Source organism: Calidris pugnax, unplaced genomic scaffold, assembly GCF_001431845.1.
Source record: "Calidris pugnax isolate Ruff unplaced genomic scaffold, ASM143184v1 scaffold243, whole genome shotgun sequence".
Classification (NCBI taxonomy): domain Eukaryota; kingdom Metazoa; phylum Chordata; class Aves; order Charadriiformes; family Scolopacidae; genus Calidris; species Calidris pugnax.
Window position 1 is genome coordinate 260068 of NW_015090973.1, and position 19504 is coordinate 279571.

At 50.5% G+C, this 19504-nt stretch overlaps 1 protein-coding gene across 1 annotated transcript in view; it reads left to right on the forward strand.

Annotated features, from left to right (window-relative positions):
* The first annotated feature begins 9042 nt into the window (after nt 1-9042).
* EPB41 (erythrocyte membrane protein band 4.1) overlaps nt 9043-19504 on the forward strand; it is a 76304-nt gene continuing 65842 nt past the window's right edge. Inside the window, exons 1-4 of the mRNA XM_014952928.1 lie at nt 9043-9511; nt 11866-12096; nt 15824-15928; nt 18749-18791. Of these exons, the coding sequence (XP_014808414.1) occupies nt 9050-9511; nt 11866-12096; nt 15824-15928; nt 18749-18791 (841 nt within the window). The 5' untranslated portion in view covers nt 9043-9049. The remainder of the gene's footprint in view (nt 9512-11865; nt 12097-15823; nt 15929-18748; nt 18792-19504) is intronic.

A 19504-nucleotide genomic window follows, 5' to 3' on the forward strand; every position in this document is an offset into this window, starting at 1 on the left:
GGAAGGGAAATGAGCCCTGTTTTGTTAAACCTTGATTGTAAATGAGGCGCAGTGTGAGTAAACACATCTGTGTTCAGGCAGGGGGGAGGAAAAAAAACCAAAACACCCCACCCTTATGAATAATGCATGGCAAAAAAATTCCTCCTGTTGGGTCGGTTTGAGATTTATTGCTTATTTCTGTTGAACTGTTGCTGGAGGAAGTGGAGGGAGAAAGAAGGGTGTTGTCACGTGTGGAGCTGGCGTTGTCCTCTCTGGTTTGGTGCAGTCTTTTGGGGGGGTGGGTTTGGAGATTTGGGATTTTGGAAAGCTTCAGGAGGTGAAATGCTGTTTGGGCTGCGACCCCTGTTTAAAGCAGGGGAAGGAGCCTCGAGAGTCGCTCCTGCTGCTCGCTACGGGATGGGAAGCCACACTGGGATAAAACTCACATTTTTCTCAGTCTTTTTAGCAAAGTACTGATGTGTTTCTGCCGCGGGAGGAGGGATGGTCCACGAGCAGCTTGGTTTTTCTGGGCATGCGCCTTCCCCGTGGCTTTATTCTGGGTCCAACAGCTCCGAGTTCAAGTGAGTTTTCTTGTCCCACGCGGGCAGCCTTTCCAAACCCATTGCTGCAGACACGGCTCCGCTGACAAGTTACACGTTTTCATTTAAATTTCAGCACTTTCCACCCCCCCCCCAGCAAAGCCCATGAATTCCTGCTTGAGGAATTCTGCAGCATCCAGGAGGATTTCTGAGGATACAGGGGAGGAGCTCCTGGGCTCCCTTCGGTTGTAATGCACTTACAGCTCCATTTAGTCAGGTCATTTTATAAGCCCGGTCTTCAGTTTGACATAAATGATTTGCTTTCAGCAGATGGTGAGCTACTGGGTTGTTTTTTTTTTTTTTTTGCCCTCATTTAAATAGGAAAGCTGTACGATAGCAGGAGATGAAAGAGGGGCATGGTGCTGCCGACATACAGTAGATTACGAGGGCTGGCCTGGTGAGAATTAAATCCGGGCGGTTGTAATGTGCCATCTGTGTTGTGTTGGGGGGTTTATTTCTATCCCCCCCCCCCAGCCCCGTTCGATGAGGCTCCTGGAGTCTCCCGTTCCCCTCCGGCGGAGGCAGCTGAGCCACAGCATCCCTTTTGTTCAGGACCCAAAGGATCAGCACAAAAAGACGATGCGTTTTGATGCTGTAAAATACCAGCGCTGATTATTTCTGTAAGAAAATATATTCAATAAATTTCGCAAAGTTCCGGCGCTTTACACTATTTTAAAATGGGCTGAATTTCTTCTGAAAGGCGTTATTTTATTGCATTTTTTTGAATTTCTTAGTTTGTTTTAAAAAAACCAAAACCAACCAAACCCCAACAAAACCAGTTCTCCGCTATGTTTTTCTAACTAGTAAAAAAAACCCCGTGTTTTTTGCGGGATACACAACTCAAACAGGCGCCGGGGGCGAGTCCCGCCGGTGGCGGGTGCCGTTTCCTCCCCTCCCACCAGCAGACACAGGTTTGTTGCACGTGCAGCAGCTCTTAAAAAAAAAAAAAAACCAACAAAAAACCTGACTTTTTTTTTCAGCCTGTGCTCTCTATTTCAGAGCCGTGTTCCCTGTAGTCTCCCTGGTGAATTGTGCGCTTTTCGCACATATTATGAAACGGGAAGGAATGCGTTTTTAAGAGAATCCAATACGCTGTTGCTGGAACTATTTGATTTTTTTGCCTATTTTTAGCAGAAATTTCGCTCTTTATCATTGTCTCCAGCAGCTGCGTTCGGCGGAGCCGCGTGTTTTTTGGGTCGGAAGGTGAAGACGGTTTGTTCCAGCAGCGTGATTACCCTTATCTGGTGTTGGGCATCGCTGCGAAACGGTTTGTCTTTCTGAGAAACGAGCCTTCCTGGTGGAACGTCCTCTTTTTCTTCTCTCTCTGAAAGACTAAAACACTGGGAATTAAGTACATTATGGCATGAGCCATAAATTGATTTTCCAGGCTTGCAAGCAGGGATAAGTTGGATTTTACTACAACTATGCTTATTCGTGTGCCTAAATAAGAGACTGGAGCCCACTGACAGGTAGGAGACAGTGATAGATGTTTATCTAAATATTGGTGTTTTCTTTGAGCTGCTGTAATTTGTCACGAAACAACCCAAATGAGCAGCATCATTATTTCTGGGAGAATTAAGGCTCCATCCCTTAATGACAACCTTCCAGGAGCACGGGCGCAGTGCAGTTGAGTAACTCAGCGTCCTCCAGGCTGGAAGGCTTTCTCAACGGGGAGCTGGTGAGGTCTTTGAGCTTCTCTAAAATCTGTATTTTAGATAAATGGCTGTGCGTGCATGCCATTGGAAGGGGGGAATGGTTTCACTTGGAGGGTGGGTGTTTTTTGGCATCTGCAGGAGCAGAGCCTGTGGAGTGCTGTGGGGAAGAGACCGAGTTTTGCTGTCCTCTGCTCGCCAGATATTAATTAGTGTTGGATCAAACCATGGATGGTAGGAAAGTGATGAGTACTCGGTGTTCTACTCCTTTTAAGCCTCAAGTCTGCTTTGTTTGAAGGATTTTGTTGCAGAAGAGCAGGGTGAGTGTTTGGGTGGCAGCGAGCCTGCAGAGATGTCGTGTGGTCCGTGCCCTTGAACTGAAATGGGGGTGAGCCCTGAGATGAGGGGTGGTCTCAGGACTTTGGGGTGGCTGGAGGGTCTGCTGTGCAGGGGTTGGCAAGTTCATGAGGTGCCCGGGTATAGGTTGGCTTTGACATGAGATGTTCACAGCTGCTGGTAGCTTATAAGAAGAGAGTATGGGGCTCTCTTCACTGAAGCTCTGATGTTCCTGGTGGTGCTGGTGGACACCAGGAGGTCCAGGTCCTCTTCTGGGGCAGATCTGGTGAAGGGGGATGCTGTCAGTGGGGTGGTCACCCTGCGGTGTGGGTCTCCTCAGGGGGCAGAAGCCCATTTTGTCTTCTCCCCACAGGCTGCTCCGGGTGTATTTAATTACCTTTTCTTCAGCTCGATCCCTGTTGCTAAAATCTTCTTGTCTGGAGTAGGATGTTTTTAAACTTAAAGGTACTTAAATAGAAATGCATACTTGAACTCTTTCCTGATGAGATTTTTACTCCGAAAACTCTCTGTGGGATCATATCGAAGTTTTGCTGTGATTTGCTTATTTCCGTAGCGTTAAACGCCCTCTCCACGCCAGACTTGCAAAGAGCCTGCCTTTTACAGGCTGTCTGGCGCCAAACCTTCATCCTCTACTCCAAAAAAATTCCCTAAATCCCGCATTGAGGAGCTTGGCAGCTCCGAGCAGGAGGTGGGTGGCACTGGTTGGGTGTTCCTGCGAGAGCAGAGCATCCTCCTCCAGCACCCAGGGAGCTCCGGAGGCACCTGCAGGCTCTGGAGAACAGCCTTGTGGAATAGCGATGGAGGAAAATGTAATTTAAATAAAAACCTGCTCGCAGTTTGGCTGTGGGCAGTGCTTTCTCCAAATAACATGTTGAAGACACTCGGAGGGTTGTCATTAATGGAGCAGGGTCAAGTTGGAAGCCTGTAACCAGTGGTGTCCCCCAGGGGTCAATACTCGGCCCAGTCCTCCACAACACGTTCATCAATGACCTGGACGAGGTGACAGAGTGTATCTTCAGCAAGTTCCCTGATGATACCAAACTGGGAGGACTGGTTGACACTCCAAAGGGCTGTGCTTGCCATCCAGCGTGACCTGGACAGGCTGGAGAGCTCGGCAGAGAAGAACCTCATGAGGTTCAACATGGGCAAGTGTAGGGTCCTCCACCTGGGGAGGAAGACCCAGTGTAGGTTAGGGGTGGACCTGCTGGAAAGCACTTCTGAGGAGAAGGATCTGGGGGTCCTGGTGGACAGTGAACTCTCCATGAGCCAGCAATGGGCCCTTGTGGCCAAGAGGCCAATGGGATCCTGGGCTGCGTAGGGAAGAGTGTGGCCAGGAGGTGGAGGGAGGTCATTCTCCCCATCTGCTCTGCACGGGGGAGGCCACAACTGGAATCCTGCGTCCAGTTCTGGGCTCCCCAGTTCAAGAGGGACAGGGAACTGCTGGAGAGAGTCCAGCGTAGGGCAACAGAGATGATGGAGGGATTGGAGCATCTCCCTGCTGAGGAAAGGCTGAGAGAGCTGGGGCTCTTGAGCCTGGAGAAGAGAAGGCTGAGGGGAGACCTTCTTCATGCTTCCAAGGATCTAAAGGGTGGGTTGAGGGAGGATGGAGCCGGACTCTTCTCAGTGGTTCCCAGTGACAGGACGAGGGGCAACGGGCACAAGCTGGACCATGGGAAGTTCCACTCCAATGTGAGGCAGAACTTGTTTGGGGTGAGGGTGGTAGAGCCCTGGCAGAGGCTGCCCAGGGAGGGTGTGGAGTCCCAAATGTGGAGATGTTCAAGTCCCTTCTGGATGCTCATGAGTGATGTGCTCTGGGCAGACCTGCTTTGGCAGGGGGGTTGGACTGGAGGATCTCTAGAAGGTCCCTTCCAACTCCAACAATTCTGTGATTCTGTGAAGAGCAGCAGAGCAGGAACGTTGCTCTTGGTGTCGGCTCTGCTGTGGGCTGGGTTGGAAGTGAAACCAAAATGCTACTTAACAAACATCTCTGTGCAGCAGAGGTGGGGTTTAAAAAAAAAAAAAGTACATCCTTTTGGTTTTGTTGCTTGCTTAACAAACATCTCTGGTTTCGGTCCAGAGCTTAGAGGAAACCAGTTCTGAACATCAGACTTCAAAGGGAGGGAACCAGCCCACGTGGTGGCCGAGCACACTCGGGTCTTGGGGCAAGATGTTTGCCTGCCCCCAGTGAGTTACTGGTGTTACTGGTGCTGGCTGTGTAATGTTTATTGGGAAGGGGTGGGAAGGGAAGGGCTCGTACGTGCCCATCTCCCCATCCCAACCGGGGGGATCCCAGACGTTCTCTCATCGCCAGCGAGACCCACCTTCCCGCGGCAGGAAAGGCTTTGAAACCCAAACAAATAAACATTTCTTGTTCCAGAAATGTTGGTATTTAAAAAGAGAAAACTACTTCCAGAGGAAACGTTTGTTTGTGGACTGTCCCTCTTGTTTACCACGGCTGATAAGAGCTGCTCCTCAGCCCTGCCCTCCCTGCAGGCCTCATCTCAAGAGCCTGGATTCCTCCTTCTTTTTAAGAGCGGTGTGTGTTTAGATAATGGTTATTACAAATGTATTTATTCCAAACAAACACAGCAGGAAGCAACTACAAAGCAGACTGCGCTGGCAGCTGGTGCAAGAGGGAGCTGGCTATTTCTGTGCGTTTGTGGTGGGACCGTCTCACCATGTGTCCCAATGCTCTGCGCGTGCTGGGGCTTTGCTCTGGGAGTTGGCCATGGAGAGTCCATCCTGCATCGTGGGCTTGGGGTGAATGTAGTTTGTTGCCCCCGCTTCCTGGTAGTGTCTCTTAGGAGTTCTTGGAGAGTGTGAATTGGCTGCGTGGTGGCTGGGGGTGACTCTGTGGACACAGGGCAAAGAATCGTAGAATGGTTTGGGTTGGAAGGGACCTTAAAGACCAGCTCATTCCACGCCCCTGCCCTGGGCAGGGACACCTCCCACCAGCCCAGGTTGCTCCAAGCCCCCTCCAACCTGCCCTTGAACCCCTCCAGGGATGGGGCAGCCACAGCTTCTCTGGGCAACCTGGGCCAGGCTCTCACCACCCTCCCACCAAACAAGTTCTTCCCCACATCTCAGCTCCATCTCCCCTCTTTCAGGGTCAAACCCTTCTCCCTCCTCCTAGGGCTCCCCTCCCTGATGGGAAGCCTCCTCAGCTTTCCTGGAGTCCCTCCCTCCCTGGAGGGACTGGAAGGGGCTCCAAGGTCTCCCTGGAGCTTTCTCTTCTCCAGGCTGAACCCCCCAACTCTCTCAGCCTGTCCTCACAGCAGAGGGGCTCCAGCCCTCCCAGCATCTCTGGGGCTCTAGCAAAGGGATGACGGGAGGAAGGGGAACAGCAGTGAGAGCTGCAGGGGCAAGTCTCCCATCCCTGTGCCCCCTCATTAGCCCACAGCCTCTTCAAACCTTCACCTGAACCCACCTGCAGACTCCACTCACACCATTATCCCAGTGGTAGCCCCCAGTCTGCCCCTGCGAGCCACCAGAGCCATCCCTCGCCCTGCCAGTTTGCTGCTGGTGGCACCTTTTGGGTGTTCCCTGGATGATGTGGGCTCTGTGGTCTGGCAAAGGGATGACGGAAGGAATGAGAACAGCAGTAAGAGCTGCAGGGGCAAGTCTCCCATCCTTGTACCCTCTCATTAGCCCACAGCCTCTTCAAACCCTCACCTGAACCCACCTGCAGACCCCACTCACACCATTATCCCACGCTAAACCAGTGGTAGCCCCCAGTCTGCCCCTGTGAGCCACCGGAGCCATCCCTTGCCCTACCAGTTTGCTGCTGGTTGTACCTTTCGGGTGTTCCCTGGATGATGTGGGCTCTGTGGCCAGCGAGCCCTTGGTCTCACAGCTCTGGTGTCTCCTGTGGGGTTGGGTTTACCTGGCTTTCCTTCTCGCTGGTGGGGGAAAAGGAGACTCAGCGTAAGCAGCAGATGCAATGGTGCCCCTTCCTCCAGGGGGGAGGTGGGATCCAACTGGGGGCTGCATGAATCCACTGGAGCCTTTCCATTAACTGAGATTTTCCAGCTTTCTTGCAGAGCTTGTTCTGTGGTAATTTTGCAGAAACAGACTCCTGCAGGACCTGTGGGGAAACGAGGTGGCGTAACCCCCCACTCAACAACATTTTGGGGTGTTATCCTCGGTGGGGCTGCCCTGACCTGCCCTGTCTTCTCCTGTGGGAAGCCCTGGAGGAGGCAGAACCGATGCAGGGTGGTTTTCTGCACATCTGCACCTCCAGTTAACTCGGAGCCTTTGCCACGGCTGAGTTTTGGCACCATCTTTGCCCGTGATGTCCCCTGTTTTCTGGGTGCAGGTAGAAAGCAGCTCTCTCGGTGGCCTCCACCTCTCCGTTGGGTTTGGAGAAACCCCGAGCAGCTCCCCCCGGGGAGGTTGGTTTGTAGGGTGCGATGCTCTAAACCTGGCTCCTGCAGGAGACCAGGCTGAAAGGAAACAACATTTTGGGGTGTTATCCTCGGTGGGGCTGCCCTGACCTGCCCTGTCTTCTCCTGTGGGAAGCCCTGGAGGAGGCAGAACCGATGCAGGGTGGTTTTCTGCACATCTGCACCTCCAGTTAACTCGGAGCCTTTGCCACGGCTGAGTTTTGGCACCATCTTTGCCCGTGATGTCCCCTGTTTTCTGGGTGCAGGTAGAAAGCAGCTCTCTCGGTGGCCTCCACCTCTCCGTTGGGTTTGGAGAAACCCCGAGCAGCTCCCCCCGGGGAGGTTGGTTTGTAGGGTGCGATGCTCTAAACCTGGCTCCTGCAGGAGACCAGGCTGAAAGGGAGCCCCACAGCTCCTCCCCAAAGCTGGCTTTGGGGGTTCATCCAAGGAAAGAGGTTTCAGAGAGTCCATCCCAGATCGGACACCGCTCCCAATCACTTCCAATGGGAGCACAGACCCTGGGGGTCACCATCCCTGCTTTTCCAAAATCCCTCCTTGCAAAAAAAAAACAAAAAAACAAAAAAACAACACACCATAAACCCAAAACAAACCTTGTAAACTCGGGAAAATTGCGTTGCTGGAGAAACAGATTCAGCGAAGGTCTCTAATGCTGCTTTGTTTTAACCACAGCTTTAGGAATAATATTAAGCTTTTGCATTAAGTGCAGGGGAAGAGCACTTTGGAAAGCTGGGAGGGCTTTTTCTCTTTCAAGCACTCTGGTGATTTTGGCAATTGGCATGACTTAAATTAAAATTATTGAACGCAGTGATATGTGGGACAGTGACATCTTAAAATGCTTCTTAATTTTAAGTATGTATTTTGAGCAAACGTTTGTGTGCCGGGGGGCCGGGGGGATTGAGAGGCGTAGTGGATTATATGCTATTTGCTCCCTGTAAGCAGTGGCAATTTATTGCTGCAGATACATGTGATGCAACGCGCAAAGATTAGTTCTATCCTCTCTAAAGCATGATTATTTTGGGTCCTCTTTATACCTTAAATAGATACACTTCTCATGTGATTTCCATCTTTTTGTGTCAACAGCCCAGGCTAAAGTTGAAATAAACATTGCATCAGCTTAATGGCAGAGGCTCGGAAGAAATCTGCTCTCCATTATGGGGATTGTGTGGAAGCCTTTTCATTTCACATTTTTCCAGTGTGTGATGCAAAGATCTGATGAATCCCAGCACCTGCTCGGCTCCGCTGGGCCCATCTTGTGCAGATCAACGTGGTTGATGGAGACTGATGGGAGCAGCAGGGTGGTTCATCACGTTTAGATGATTTCCATCATGTTTAGATGATGAACCATCATCTAAACCACCTTTTCAGTTCGTGCTGAGGATCTGTGGCCTCTTTCAGGGAGGTTTAGAAGTGAGCAGCTGTTAAAATTTGTGGCCATGTGACTTTGGACTCTGGTTGGGTGTAGGAGTGTCCTCTCCAGCAGTGGATTTCTCCTTCGGTTGCGGTGGTGGAGAAGGATGCCGTAACTCCACAAGCCATTGCAGACTGCTGGGGCTTTGGGCTCGGCGTGGTAGGAGGAAGGTTGCCTGCTCATGAGCGTGTCCTCATTGCTCCCCTCCCGCAGCCAGCGAGGCCAGAGGGGAACAGGGGTGTGGGGCAAGAGGGGACCTCAGGACAACCCTGTGGAGCAAGACCCTCTGCCGTCTCCTCCCCTTTCCATGACCTTGTTTCTATTTTTTAATAATTTGTTCTTGTCTGGCTGCCGACCCGGTGCCAGGGCATTCAGCAGTTTGGAGTCAGCATCATCCAAATGGTAGAAGGTGCAGGGGCAAATGTCCATGGAGATGTTTCTATCAAAGCCAACCATAGCGAAACGAGTGATTTGCTGGCTCTCAACGTAGGCTTGGCATTTGCAGGACAAGGTGGTGTGACTGGGGAAGGTAGTGTGTCAGGGAAATGTGGTGTGTCTGTGCTTGTGGTTTGGTTTTAATAGTTTAATGCAGGCTTAAATATTGTAAAACTCTTGATTGAGACCTTTTTGCACCTCTCTTCCAGCGTCATCATGACAACAGAGAAGAGCCCAGCGGCGGACGCCGACAATTCGGAGCAGCAGCAAGCCAAGGAGGAGGAAGGAGCTGCTGAAACACAAAAGCCAGAGGCTTCCCAAGAGGAGGGGGCTCAGCAGACGTCGGGGGGACAGCCTGCGGTGGGGCAGAAGCAGAAGGCCTCCAACGGCGATACGCCCACACACGAGGAGCAGGGCAAGAAGGAACGTCGCACCTCCGAGGGACGGGGTCTCTCCCGCCTCTTCTCATCCTTTCTCAGGAGACCCAAGTCTCAGGTGTCCGAAGAGGACAAAGACACTCATGCTCCCAAAGAGGGGGGAGGTGACCAGAAAGACCTGGGATTAGGGGCCAGCCCCGATGAAGACATCCTGGTGAAAGCCCCAATTGCAGCTCCTGAGCCTGAGCTCAAAACCGATCCATCGCTAGATCTCCATTCCTTAAGCAGTGCTGAAACACAGGTAAGACACCCCGCTCCGTGTGGTGGGCTTTCTTCTCTACTTGAAAATGTCTCTTTTTTGCCAAAACTATAAAAAGCTTTGTAGCCTGGGATGGTGGGCTTGATCAGAAAAGTTCAAGAGATGCTAAAAAGGCCCTTCTCAGCTCCCTGTGGTGCATCGTGCACTTCCCACTCTTGCGTTCCTGTGTCAGGCTGTCCTGCGATGTACCTGCAGGACAAAGTACCTGAAACGTGCTCACACGTCACAGGGTGTCTTAAAAATGTCCCATGCTCACTCTTTGCTTTGCTGAGATGTGGGAAGTGACATCGGAACTGGGGTTCAAATCCATAATCCACGACAGAGCGGTTGCTCGTCGGGACGTCCTCGGTGTGGGCAGGGTAAAGGCAGGTCAAGTGGTGAGAGGACGTGGCTTTGGGAAGGGGTTTCTTGCACTTCAAGGAGCCACCAGCCTGGCATTTCAAGCTGTGGTCATCTGTTCAGTCCGTGCTGGTGCTGACCCTGCCAAATTACAGATATTTTCTGCTTATGCATCATGTAGACAGGGATTTCTGCACAGCACGTGGGCTCAGCCGTCTGATGTCTGCTCTTTACAGCCAGGGGCGGTTTTTTTTCCTGCGAAATTTCAAGTTTTTAAAGCAGAGAAATGCACAGGGAGACGTTCACAAAGCTGTAGTTGGTCGTTGGTTTGGGGGTGTTGGGTGCCCTTCGTTACTCCTGGGGTGATTGCAGCTCTGCTGTTTCTCTGGAGCTGCCTGGAATTGGAGAGGCACGTTCCCTTCTCCTGAGATGGGGATTTCTTACAACCCACCCAACATTGTGTGTGTTCCCGGAGTCACAGCACGTTTCTGGTAAAATCTGGATTATTTACCCCACTGCCTTAAGTTTTGAATGAGAGCTCTGACGTATCTGCAAACTCTGACTTCTGGAACAATACTTTATGAGTTAGAGCGTTGTAAATCTACTAGACTTGTAAATCCACCTCCAGAGCATTCCAAAGGTGTAGAAAAGCTAGTACATAGCACCTTTTTCTTTTTTTTCCCCAAATTTCTAAGCCTGTGAAAACCACAGGATGATCTCTGTCCGTGCTTTGTACCTGTGAGGGCTGGGATTAGCAGGATGGGGAGAAGCAGGAAATTTTCCTACAATTTCAGCCCAGAAATGATGTCCTCGAGAGAAAATTCAATATTTCTTTCTCAGTTTAACTTCGATTTGCTGCTTCTACGCGCGTGTGAACGTGCACCCACAGCCTTCCTTCACCACAGGCTGTTTGTTTTAGACGAAGCATTTGTGCTTTTTTCTTCCCTGTCCCCCCTCCCACCCCTCCTCCCCAGTTCTTATTTTAGGTCAACGTCGGTGACTTTTTGAACTGTGACACTCGGCAGATATTTCTGCCGTGAAAGCATTTGTGAGGTGCTGCCTCTTTGATAAATGCTGACCCACGGGCATTTGACTGATTCCCTGCTCCCGATTGTCCCCAGCCCTGCTGGAACAGAAGTCAGCAGGCTCGTGGACATGATTGAGGTTTTAAATACCTCCGTGCGGTTGTGCCGGGCTGTGATTTCATGAGACGTGATGGGCTGAAAAGATGGGGGTTTTTGCTCTTCCCCTGCCGTGGCTGAGAGCTCCGGCTGCATCCAGCCCCTTCCAGCACTTGTCGGAGCCGGCCGTGAACTCGTTTAACCTGCTGAAAGGGCAGTAGAAAAACAACAACAACAAAAAAAAACCCACCCCAAAAAACCAGCTTCCTTCCTCCTGTCCCCAAACTGCGTCTCTTTCTGCTGTTGTAGAGAATTAAACTGTCTCGCAAAGTGCTTTGGTAGGCAAAGGGGGAGCGGGGCGAAGGCTGCCTTCCCTTTTTTGGGGGCAGAGAGCTGCTCAGTCAGCTCAAATGGCCCCAGAATCTCAGCACTGACCCCCCCCTTTAATGCCACTGACCCCACTTTAATGCACTGGGGCACACAGCTCATCGCCCGGGGGCCCCTGTGCTGGGTGTCTGGTCTGGGAGGGGAAAAAAACTCCCTGGTCCAAAAGGTGCTGTCATTAAGACCGTGATGATTTGCATGATGTAATCTGCCCTGAATTCCCTAATCAGCTCTTTTTCCTTTTTTATTTTTCTTTTTTTTGTCTGACGTTCTTTATTAAATGAAAACTCGAGAATGTCTTGAAGGGCTTTAAAAATTCCCCTGGTTACTTTGCTCACCCAAGCTGTTGGGTCTAAGTCCGATTCCCAATCCCGACAGGGGAGATCCCAGCCCCACGCTGCCACCGATGCTTCTTTCATGTGACTTTGTTGTTTGTTTTTTTTTTTGGCTTGCCACGTCTAAATTCCAACTGGGGTGATGGGGGGGTTTCAGCCTGCGCAGGAGGAGCGGAGGGAGGACCAGGAGCCAGAGAGCAGAGACTTGGAGGGCAAAGAAGGAGGGGAAGGGAAGGAAGAGTGCTCCAAGCCAGAGCCCAGACAAGAGACTCCGGAGACCAAAGCCGACAAGGATTTGAAAGCTGCCCAGAAAGCAATAAAAAGACACAGAAACATGTACTGCAAAGTCGTCTTGCTGGATGACACCATTTTTGAGTGCTCCGTGGATGTAAGTACTTCTGGGGTTTGTTTCTGCTTCTTCTCTTTTTCCCTCTCCCTTCTCCTCCCCTTGAAAAATCACCCCAAACACTGTTTAATAGGGGTGTGCTTTGCTGCCGGTGAGTTACATGACAGGCTTTACTGCAGAACAATCTTGCTGTAAGCTATAACAACTTCTTTAGTGTTTTGTAAAAATCTCTGGGTGCCTCAGAAGCTCTTTTTTTTTTTTTTTTTTTAAATTTAAAAAATTGTTCTACAATTTCCAGAGTGCCTTGCTTTGTAGAGGTGATGGGAAGTTTAAAAAAGAAAAGCTGTCTTACTTGCTGTTCATCTTCTCTGGCGTTTGTATCCCGACTAAAGTTTAGGTTGGGGTTGTCTAAATATCTTCTGCCCCTTTCCTTTGAATAAAACAGGTTGTCAGGTTGATTTGTGCTTTTCTGTTCATCCAAGGTACGTTGCCCCTCAGGTTGCTGGCTAACCTAACTCCTTGGAGCTTGGATGTAAAGAAAAAGATGCTGTGTTTAGCCTGCAGTTGAATATATTTGCAGCAAACAACTTATAATTATTACCTTGACTTCCAGCACTGCAAACCCCATCATCTGAGAGCTTTTCTTCTGCTTTATTTTGCGCATTCTCTCGCAGGACTGTCTTGCTGTCAGGGCAATAAAAAACCAGCAGAAATCCCCACTTCAGTATTGAAGTACTTGTCCAGAATATTAATAATCCGGTACTTACCATTCCAACATACTTCCCATCAGCTTGTTTTTCCCCAGTCCCGCTGCCTAACTGGGCCAGGAGAGGGTATCTGGGCACAGGGCTCCTTGTGACAGCGGTTACCTTGGGTGATCCTGGGCAAGTAGGTCATTGCTGGCCCTTTGTGTAACGGCCTCGCTGCTCTTCTTGGCCGGGATCAGCTCGGAGCATCACTGCCCTGCTCGCCTTCCCCTTGCCTGGGTTTTTTTTTTTGTGTGTGGCCCCCAAAAGGAGATTGTCCCCTGAGATGCTGGTGGCAGTTTGCCGTGGCTCCGTGCCCGTCTTCGCGGTGGGGATGGCTTCAAACGCCGGGGGGCTGCAGGGACAGGGCTGGTGGGAGAACTGGGAAGTTGGTCCCGGTTTTAGCAGGACTGTAGAAGCTTTTTCTGTGGGTCCAGAGGGTCGCAGTGCCCGTGGTGGTGTGGGGGGAGGATCAGGAGGGGCTGAGACCCTTGGAAAGTCCCCTTGGCTTTAACACCACTATAAGTGCTGGAGTGTGTCCAGAGGAGAGCCAATACCACTGTAAGTGCTGGAGCGTGTCCAGAGCCACCAAGCTGGTGAGGGGTCTGGAGAACAAGTCCTAGGAGGAGAGGCTGAGGGAACTGGGCATGTTGAGTTTGGAGAAGAGGAGGCTGAGGGGAGACCTCATTGCCCTCTACAATTCCCTGAAAGGAGGGTGCAGAGAGGTGGGGGTTGGCCCCTTCTCCCGAGGGAATAATGACAGGAGCAGAGGAAATGGTCTGAAGTTGGGGCAGGGGAGGTTTAGATGAGATATTGGGAAGAATGACTTTCGTGAGAGGGTGGTCAGGCCCTGGAACAGCCTGCCCAGGGAGGTGGTGGAGTCACCATCCCTGGAGGTAGTTAAAAAATGTGTAGACGTGGCTCTTCAGGGCATGCTCTAGTACCTGAGATTGTTGTTTTGTGTCTGCTTGTGGTTTTTTTGGGTTTTTTGGTGGTTGGACTCGATGACCTCAAAGGTGCCTTCCAACCATGAGGATTCTGTAATCCTACTCTAACAATTAAAACTTAATGGAGAAGGAATTGCAAAGGTGTAGGCAAAGACCAGCACAAACGCCCTTACCCCAGAAGGAGTGCTTTCAGGCATCCTTTCCAATCAACAGCCATGGAAAAATTTTAATTCCTATATCCCAAATGCTGATTTCTTGAGAAATACCCGGGCTAAGACACGCGCTGCCTCTAGAGTCGCGACGGATGCACCAAGGACCTTGCAGCTGGAGGACTGGAATAGCACAAGGCTCTGGTCTTGGATCAGTTGCCGTGCAAATATGGCTAAAAGCAGAGATGGGGGCACAAGCCATGCATTAGTAAAGCTTATTTTGCGTCACTGGAGCTGCGCTTTGCTTTTTAGCAAAGCCTCCAATAGCGTTAGCTGCTCCTGGTTACCATAGTTTTGTGCCTCAGGGATGTTTTCCTTCATGCTTTTGGACTAAAAGGGTAGCTGTTCCCAGGGCCAGTTCGCTTCTGCAGGATTTAGAGAATAAAAAAAAAAAAAAAGATATAGGAACGTTCGAAGTGTGTTTCTGGAGGCAAGAAGTGATGTGCTAAGCAGCTTTCGGTGCATAAGGCGAAGCTGGAGGAGCTGGGTCTCCTGGGCAGATGGGGTTGATGAAAAGGCCACGGAAATGGTGGGCTTTGGTTCTCATAGAGTTGTCCAGGCCGGAAGGGACCTCCAAAGGTCATCTAGTCCGACCCCCCCCGCAGTCAGCAGGGACACCCCCAACTAGACCAGGTTGCCCAGGGCCTCGTTGAGCCTCTCCTTGAATATCTCCAGGGAAGGGGCCTCAACCACCTCCCTGGGCAACCTGTTCCAGTGCTCCACCACCCTCACAGTGAAGAACCCTCTCCTCATCTCCAGTCTAAATCTGTTCCCCTCCAGCTTGAAGCCATTGCCCCTCGTCCTGTCACTGCAGGCCTTTCTAAACAGGCTCTCCCCAGCCTTCCTGCAGCCCCTTCAGGTACTGGAAGGCTGCTATTAGGTCTCCCTGGAGCCTCCTCTTCTCCAGGCTGAACAACCCCAGCTCCCTCAGCCTGTCCTCGTAGCAGAGGTGCTCCATCCCCCTGATCATCCTTGTGGCCCTCCTCTGGACCCTCTCCATCAGGTCCATGTCTTTCTTATATTGAGGGCTCCAGACCTGCACACAATACTCCAGGTGAGGTCTCACCAGAGCAGAGTAAAGTGGCAGAATCCCCTCTCTGGACCTGCTGGCAACGTTCTGAGCCACCATTGTCTTTTGTGGCCCTGCTGAGCCAGGTTGCCCCCAAAATAGGGGTGCGAAGCTGCGCAGCAGGTCCCTACCCCACCTTGTTCATCTTTAGGTCAACGCCTGGTTCTCTGAGAGCCTGGAGCTGGGGGTGTCAGCGCAGTCGATGTCCTTTGGGAGGGAAAACCCATACAAATCCTGGGGGATCTCTGAGAAGCTCAGCTTTGGGGGGCTTCGGACACGGAGCCGGTGGTAGCAGAGAGACCCACTGCAGTTCCCTTTGCCATTCCTATTGGAATTTTTATGCCTGATGCCCTTTCCTGTAAGGGATGTTTGCTCAGAGAGGGCTGGGAGATCTGATTTTGAGCTTCTCAGGACTTTTTTTCCCTTCTTGGCAGTGTAGAGCGTGGTTTGGTTACATTCCCTTCTCCCCGATGTCCTTTGGGAGGGAAAACCCAAATCCTGGGGGTTCTCTGAGAAGCTCAGCTTTGGGGGGCTTCGGACACGGAGCCGGTGGTAGCAGAGAGACCCACTGCAGTTCCCTTTGCCATTCCTATTGGAATTTTTATGCCTGATGCCCTTTCCTGTAAGGGATGTTTGCTCAGAGAGGGCTGGGAGATCTGATTTTGAGCTTCTCAGGACTTTTTTTCCCTTCTTGGCAGTGTAGAGTGTGGTTTGGTTACATTCCCTTCTCCCCTCTCCCGTGAACAAGGGCCGGCAAAAGCCATCCTGTCCTACAGAATTTCTTTTCTCTCTGTGCAGAAACACGCCAAGGGGCAGGATCTACTGAAAAAAGTCTGTGACCATCTCAATCTCCTGGAAGAAGACTACTTTGGCTTGGCCATATGGGACACGCCGACCATCAGGGTAAGAAGCTGCTGTCGCGGGGTGTTCTGCACCTGGGTGGGTTCAGCTCTTTCAAATAATCAGCTCCTCTGTGGAGAAGGTGGTGCATAAACTCTTCTTCAAACTCCTTTTGATGTCCTCTCCCCCTACAAAAGACTAAGAGGGTCATCACAGAGGCTGAAATTGTGAATAAATGGCTAGAGGAGCGTGGATTTTAGTAAAAAAGCTACGTGAACTTGGATCTTCACCTGGGGAAAATTCAGTATATTAGTTTACTGCAAAATGGTGCCGTTAATTCATAAAGCTGTAGCTCAGGCTGCCCTTGGTGTGGTTTGGGGGCAGTTTTGAGTCAAGGCTTTGTCCTGCAAAAACCGACACGTGACTCTTCATACCAAAACTCTTACGTGCTTTTGGTGTAAGGTCAGTGTTTGGTTAGGCTCAAGCGGTGTCTTATCTTTTAAAGCCTTGGTTGCGCTTTAACTCAAGCTCTGTTTGTTAAAGCGAGACAAAAAATGTGCTAAATTGAAATCAAAGACCTACTTTTACATCCTTTAGACCAGTTCTGTGGGTCCGTATTCTCCCTCTTCTCATGCTTCACCTACAGACATCACTTATGGGCCAGGTCGCTATGACTGACAGGCCTATTTTTCGTTAAATATTTAATAATTGCAAGTGTGAATTTTTAATACGTGGGTGAAAAAGCCCCCAAAATGGCTATTTGAGGCAGGCAGAGCTCTGTCTTGGGTTTGTTTTACTGTCTCTGGTGTCTTGCTGTTGTCTTGCATGAGAAATTTGCTTCCATGTCTATATCTATATCTATGCCTATATATACGTATCCTGAATTTTTTCCTCTAGGAGTTTGCTGTGCTTGCAGAGGGAGGGATAGGTGGACTTCTAGACCCAATTAAAATCAAAAAGAGTTTATCTGGGGCAGTTCAGCTTCTCACACTTGTGCTCTGGGTCGCTCACTGCTCATCTCCTGGACCCCCAGGACTCGCTCTTCCCATCTCTAGATCTGCTGCCGTCAATTTTTCTCAAAGAAAAAAAAGCCTGAGGTTCCTTCCCCCTCCTTCAACAAAGGCTGAAAGTTGTGCAGGTTTCAGCAGGGACTGAAAACAGATGATTTTGTCAGGTTTGTCTCCCAGAGCTGGGAGGTGAAGCTGCTGTGCATGGGTGGTGGAAGTTTGGTTTGCTCTGATGGGGGAAAACACTATTTTGAGGTTTTTTGGGGGGGTAATCTCTCTGGTTTCATTGAACTTTGAAATCTGAAGCTCCATCTCTCTCCTGCTGTAACTTCAAACAGGACCCGACCCTGAGTTACTGATTCACAGGTAGAAATGGTCTTAATGGGGAACCAAGGGATGAGTTTCTGCACCTCACCCCCAGCTGTGTGAGCAGGTGGAGATGCCCTGCATTCCTGGACAGGAGAGGGTTGCAAACAGCATTTTCCACCTTGATATTCAGGGAATAAACATTCCTGGGGACAGGCATTTCCCCCCATGGGAATGGAGGAGGGTGACAGTGGGAATGGGAGGTGGTGGCAGCGGATGGAGCAGCTGATGGGCACTGAAGGAGCTTGATGCTCAGGCTGCTCTCAAAGGGAGGATTGTTTCCCACTAATTCCTGACCCAGCGATGGATAAAAGTGCCGTTAATTGCTGTGCATGTCATTATCTGCCAGAGGAGGCAGGGTGAGTGCTGGGGATGCATGACTGCACCCCGGGCTCAGCCACCCCAGACCACCCTGGTGCCGAGCAGCCGTGGCCCCAGCGCGGACGGGGAGATGCTCTGCTTAAAACAGTGGCCCTAAAAAGCCAGCAAGTGACGTGTCCACCTTTCAGATGGATTTCGTATCCCTGGTTTTATAGGTTAGAGGGCCAAGAGTATAAAAAGCTAAGATTAAATGTAAGTATCGCTGTCCCCCTGCCATGAAGTTACGTGTCCTTCTGGCGAAGGCAGATTAGCTCGGGGGATTCAATGGGTTAATTCCTTCACCTCGGGAGACCTGGGCTTCCAAATCCTGCTCAGGGCTGGTGAAAATGAAGGTGGTGGGTTTAAAGTAGCCTCTCGGGGAGGGGCTTTGAGCACCCCCTTTCAGCGGGGCAGACCCCGACCTCTGCAGAGGGAAAGGCTCAGGCTGGATGTGCCAGGAGCTGCTCAGCCCGAGCTGGCAGAAGCAGGAGTTGTTTTTTGAGGCTTATGTTGCACCACCAACCCACAAACCCCCAAAATACAGAGGGAAGGGGGGGAAAAAAAAGGATATATTTCTAAATTTGTAACTGAGATAATTACTAGAAACTTGAGTCACACTTTAAAGAGACTAAGTTTATGTCACGCTCCTGTAAAATATTCCAGCCTTCCCCAGCGATGGGATGTTTTCACTCGTATTTCAGTGATTAGGTCGTTAAAAACCGTAGCTAATAATAGAAGGCCGTGGCAATCTTTGTTCTGAATAGGTTAAATGTGGAGTCAGGGTGCTTAAAATGAATGCAGACGTCCTATTTGCTTGTTTTTAAAGGTGCTGGAGGAAAAAACCACATTGCACAATTGCCCCTGGTAGCTGGATGTGGCCGTACCTGCGGCTCTGTGTTTGCAGCCCTAATACACTGTTTTTTCCTCCCCTTCCTCTTCCTCCTGCCCTTCCTGATAGGTGAAGGGTTGGAAATGCAACCACTGAGACCACAGACTGGAGTAAAAGTTGTGAAAAACGCACCCTCTCTCCCGTTTCCATGGCTGCGTTCGTGTCAAATGTTGTCTTTTTGCCGTATTTTTAGCGCTTTGCAGTTTTCTGTGGTGTTTCTGGAACGTCTGTTAAACTGTGAATGTTTTTCTCCTCTTCCAGACGTGGCTGGATCCTGCCAAGGAAATAAAAAAACAGGTTCACGGTGAGTAGATCGAATTTATCCCCGTGGGTGTGTGTGGTTTCTCCCCCTTTCATTAAATAAACGCGGCTTTGGCGGGCGATCCAGGGAGCCCAGGGATGGGTGAGGGCACGAGGGAGGGTGGCTGGGACAGTCTGTGTGTCCTTTCTCCTTAAATATTAAGTGACGCTCTAGATTTAGGAAAAAAAAAAGTCATTTCTTTGGAAAAACGTCGCTCGGGGTGTGTTGGTCCTATGCAAACCCAGGCTGTCCTTAACACTGCAACAGGAGATCTCCTCCTTGGAAGATGGGAAAAAAGGTCCCAGTGGGAACCACTTCCATCTCAAAGGAGACTTGGGAGAGCCCAGGCAGAACTGTAGTGAGGTTTTGTAGACTCTGAGGCTGTTTCGGGGTCCACATAGGGGTGTTGGGATGATAAATGGCTTGGGGAGTACCAGGGCAAATGCCAGATGCTCTCCACTGTCGTATTTTAAGGTCTGCTGGCACTGAATTAGTTCAAGATGAGGACAGTGTCAAAGTTAAAATACATTTTAGAGGCTCTTATTTATCTCTCGGGAGCGAGTCTGACTGCTTTGAGAGTAAAATTCTGTTCCGTGAAAGTAAAATACTGTTTTATGACAGTAAAATACTGTTTTACCTCTGCTTTTGGTGGAGGGGCGCAGAGCAAAGCGTGTCATTAAGTACAGATTGGGGGGGGGGGGGGGGGGAAAGCCGCA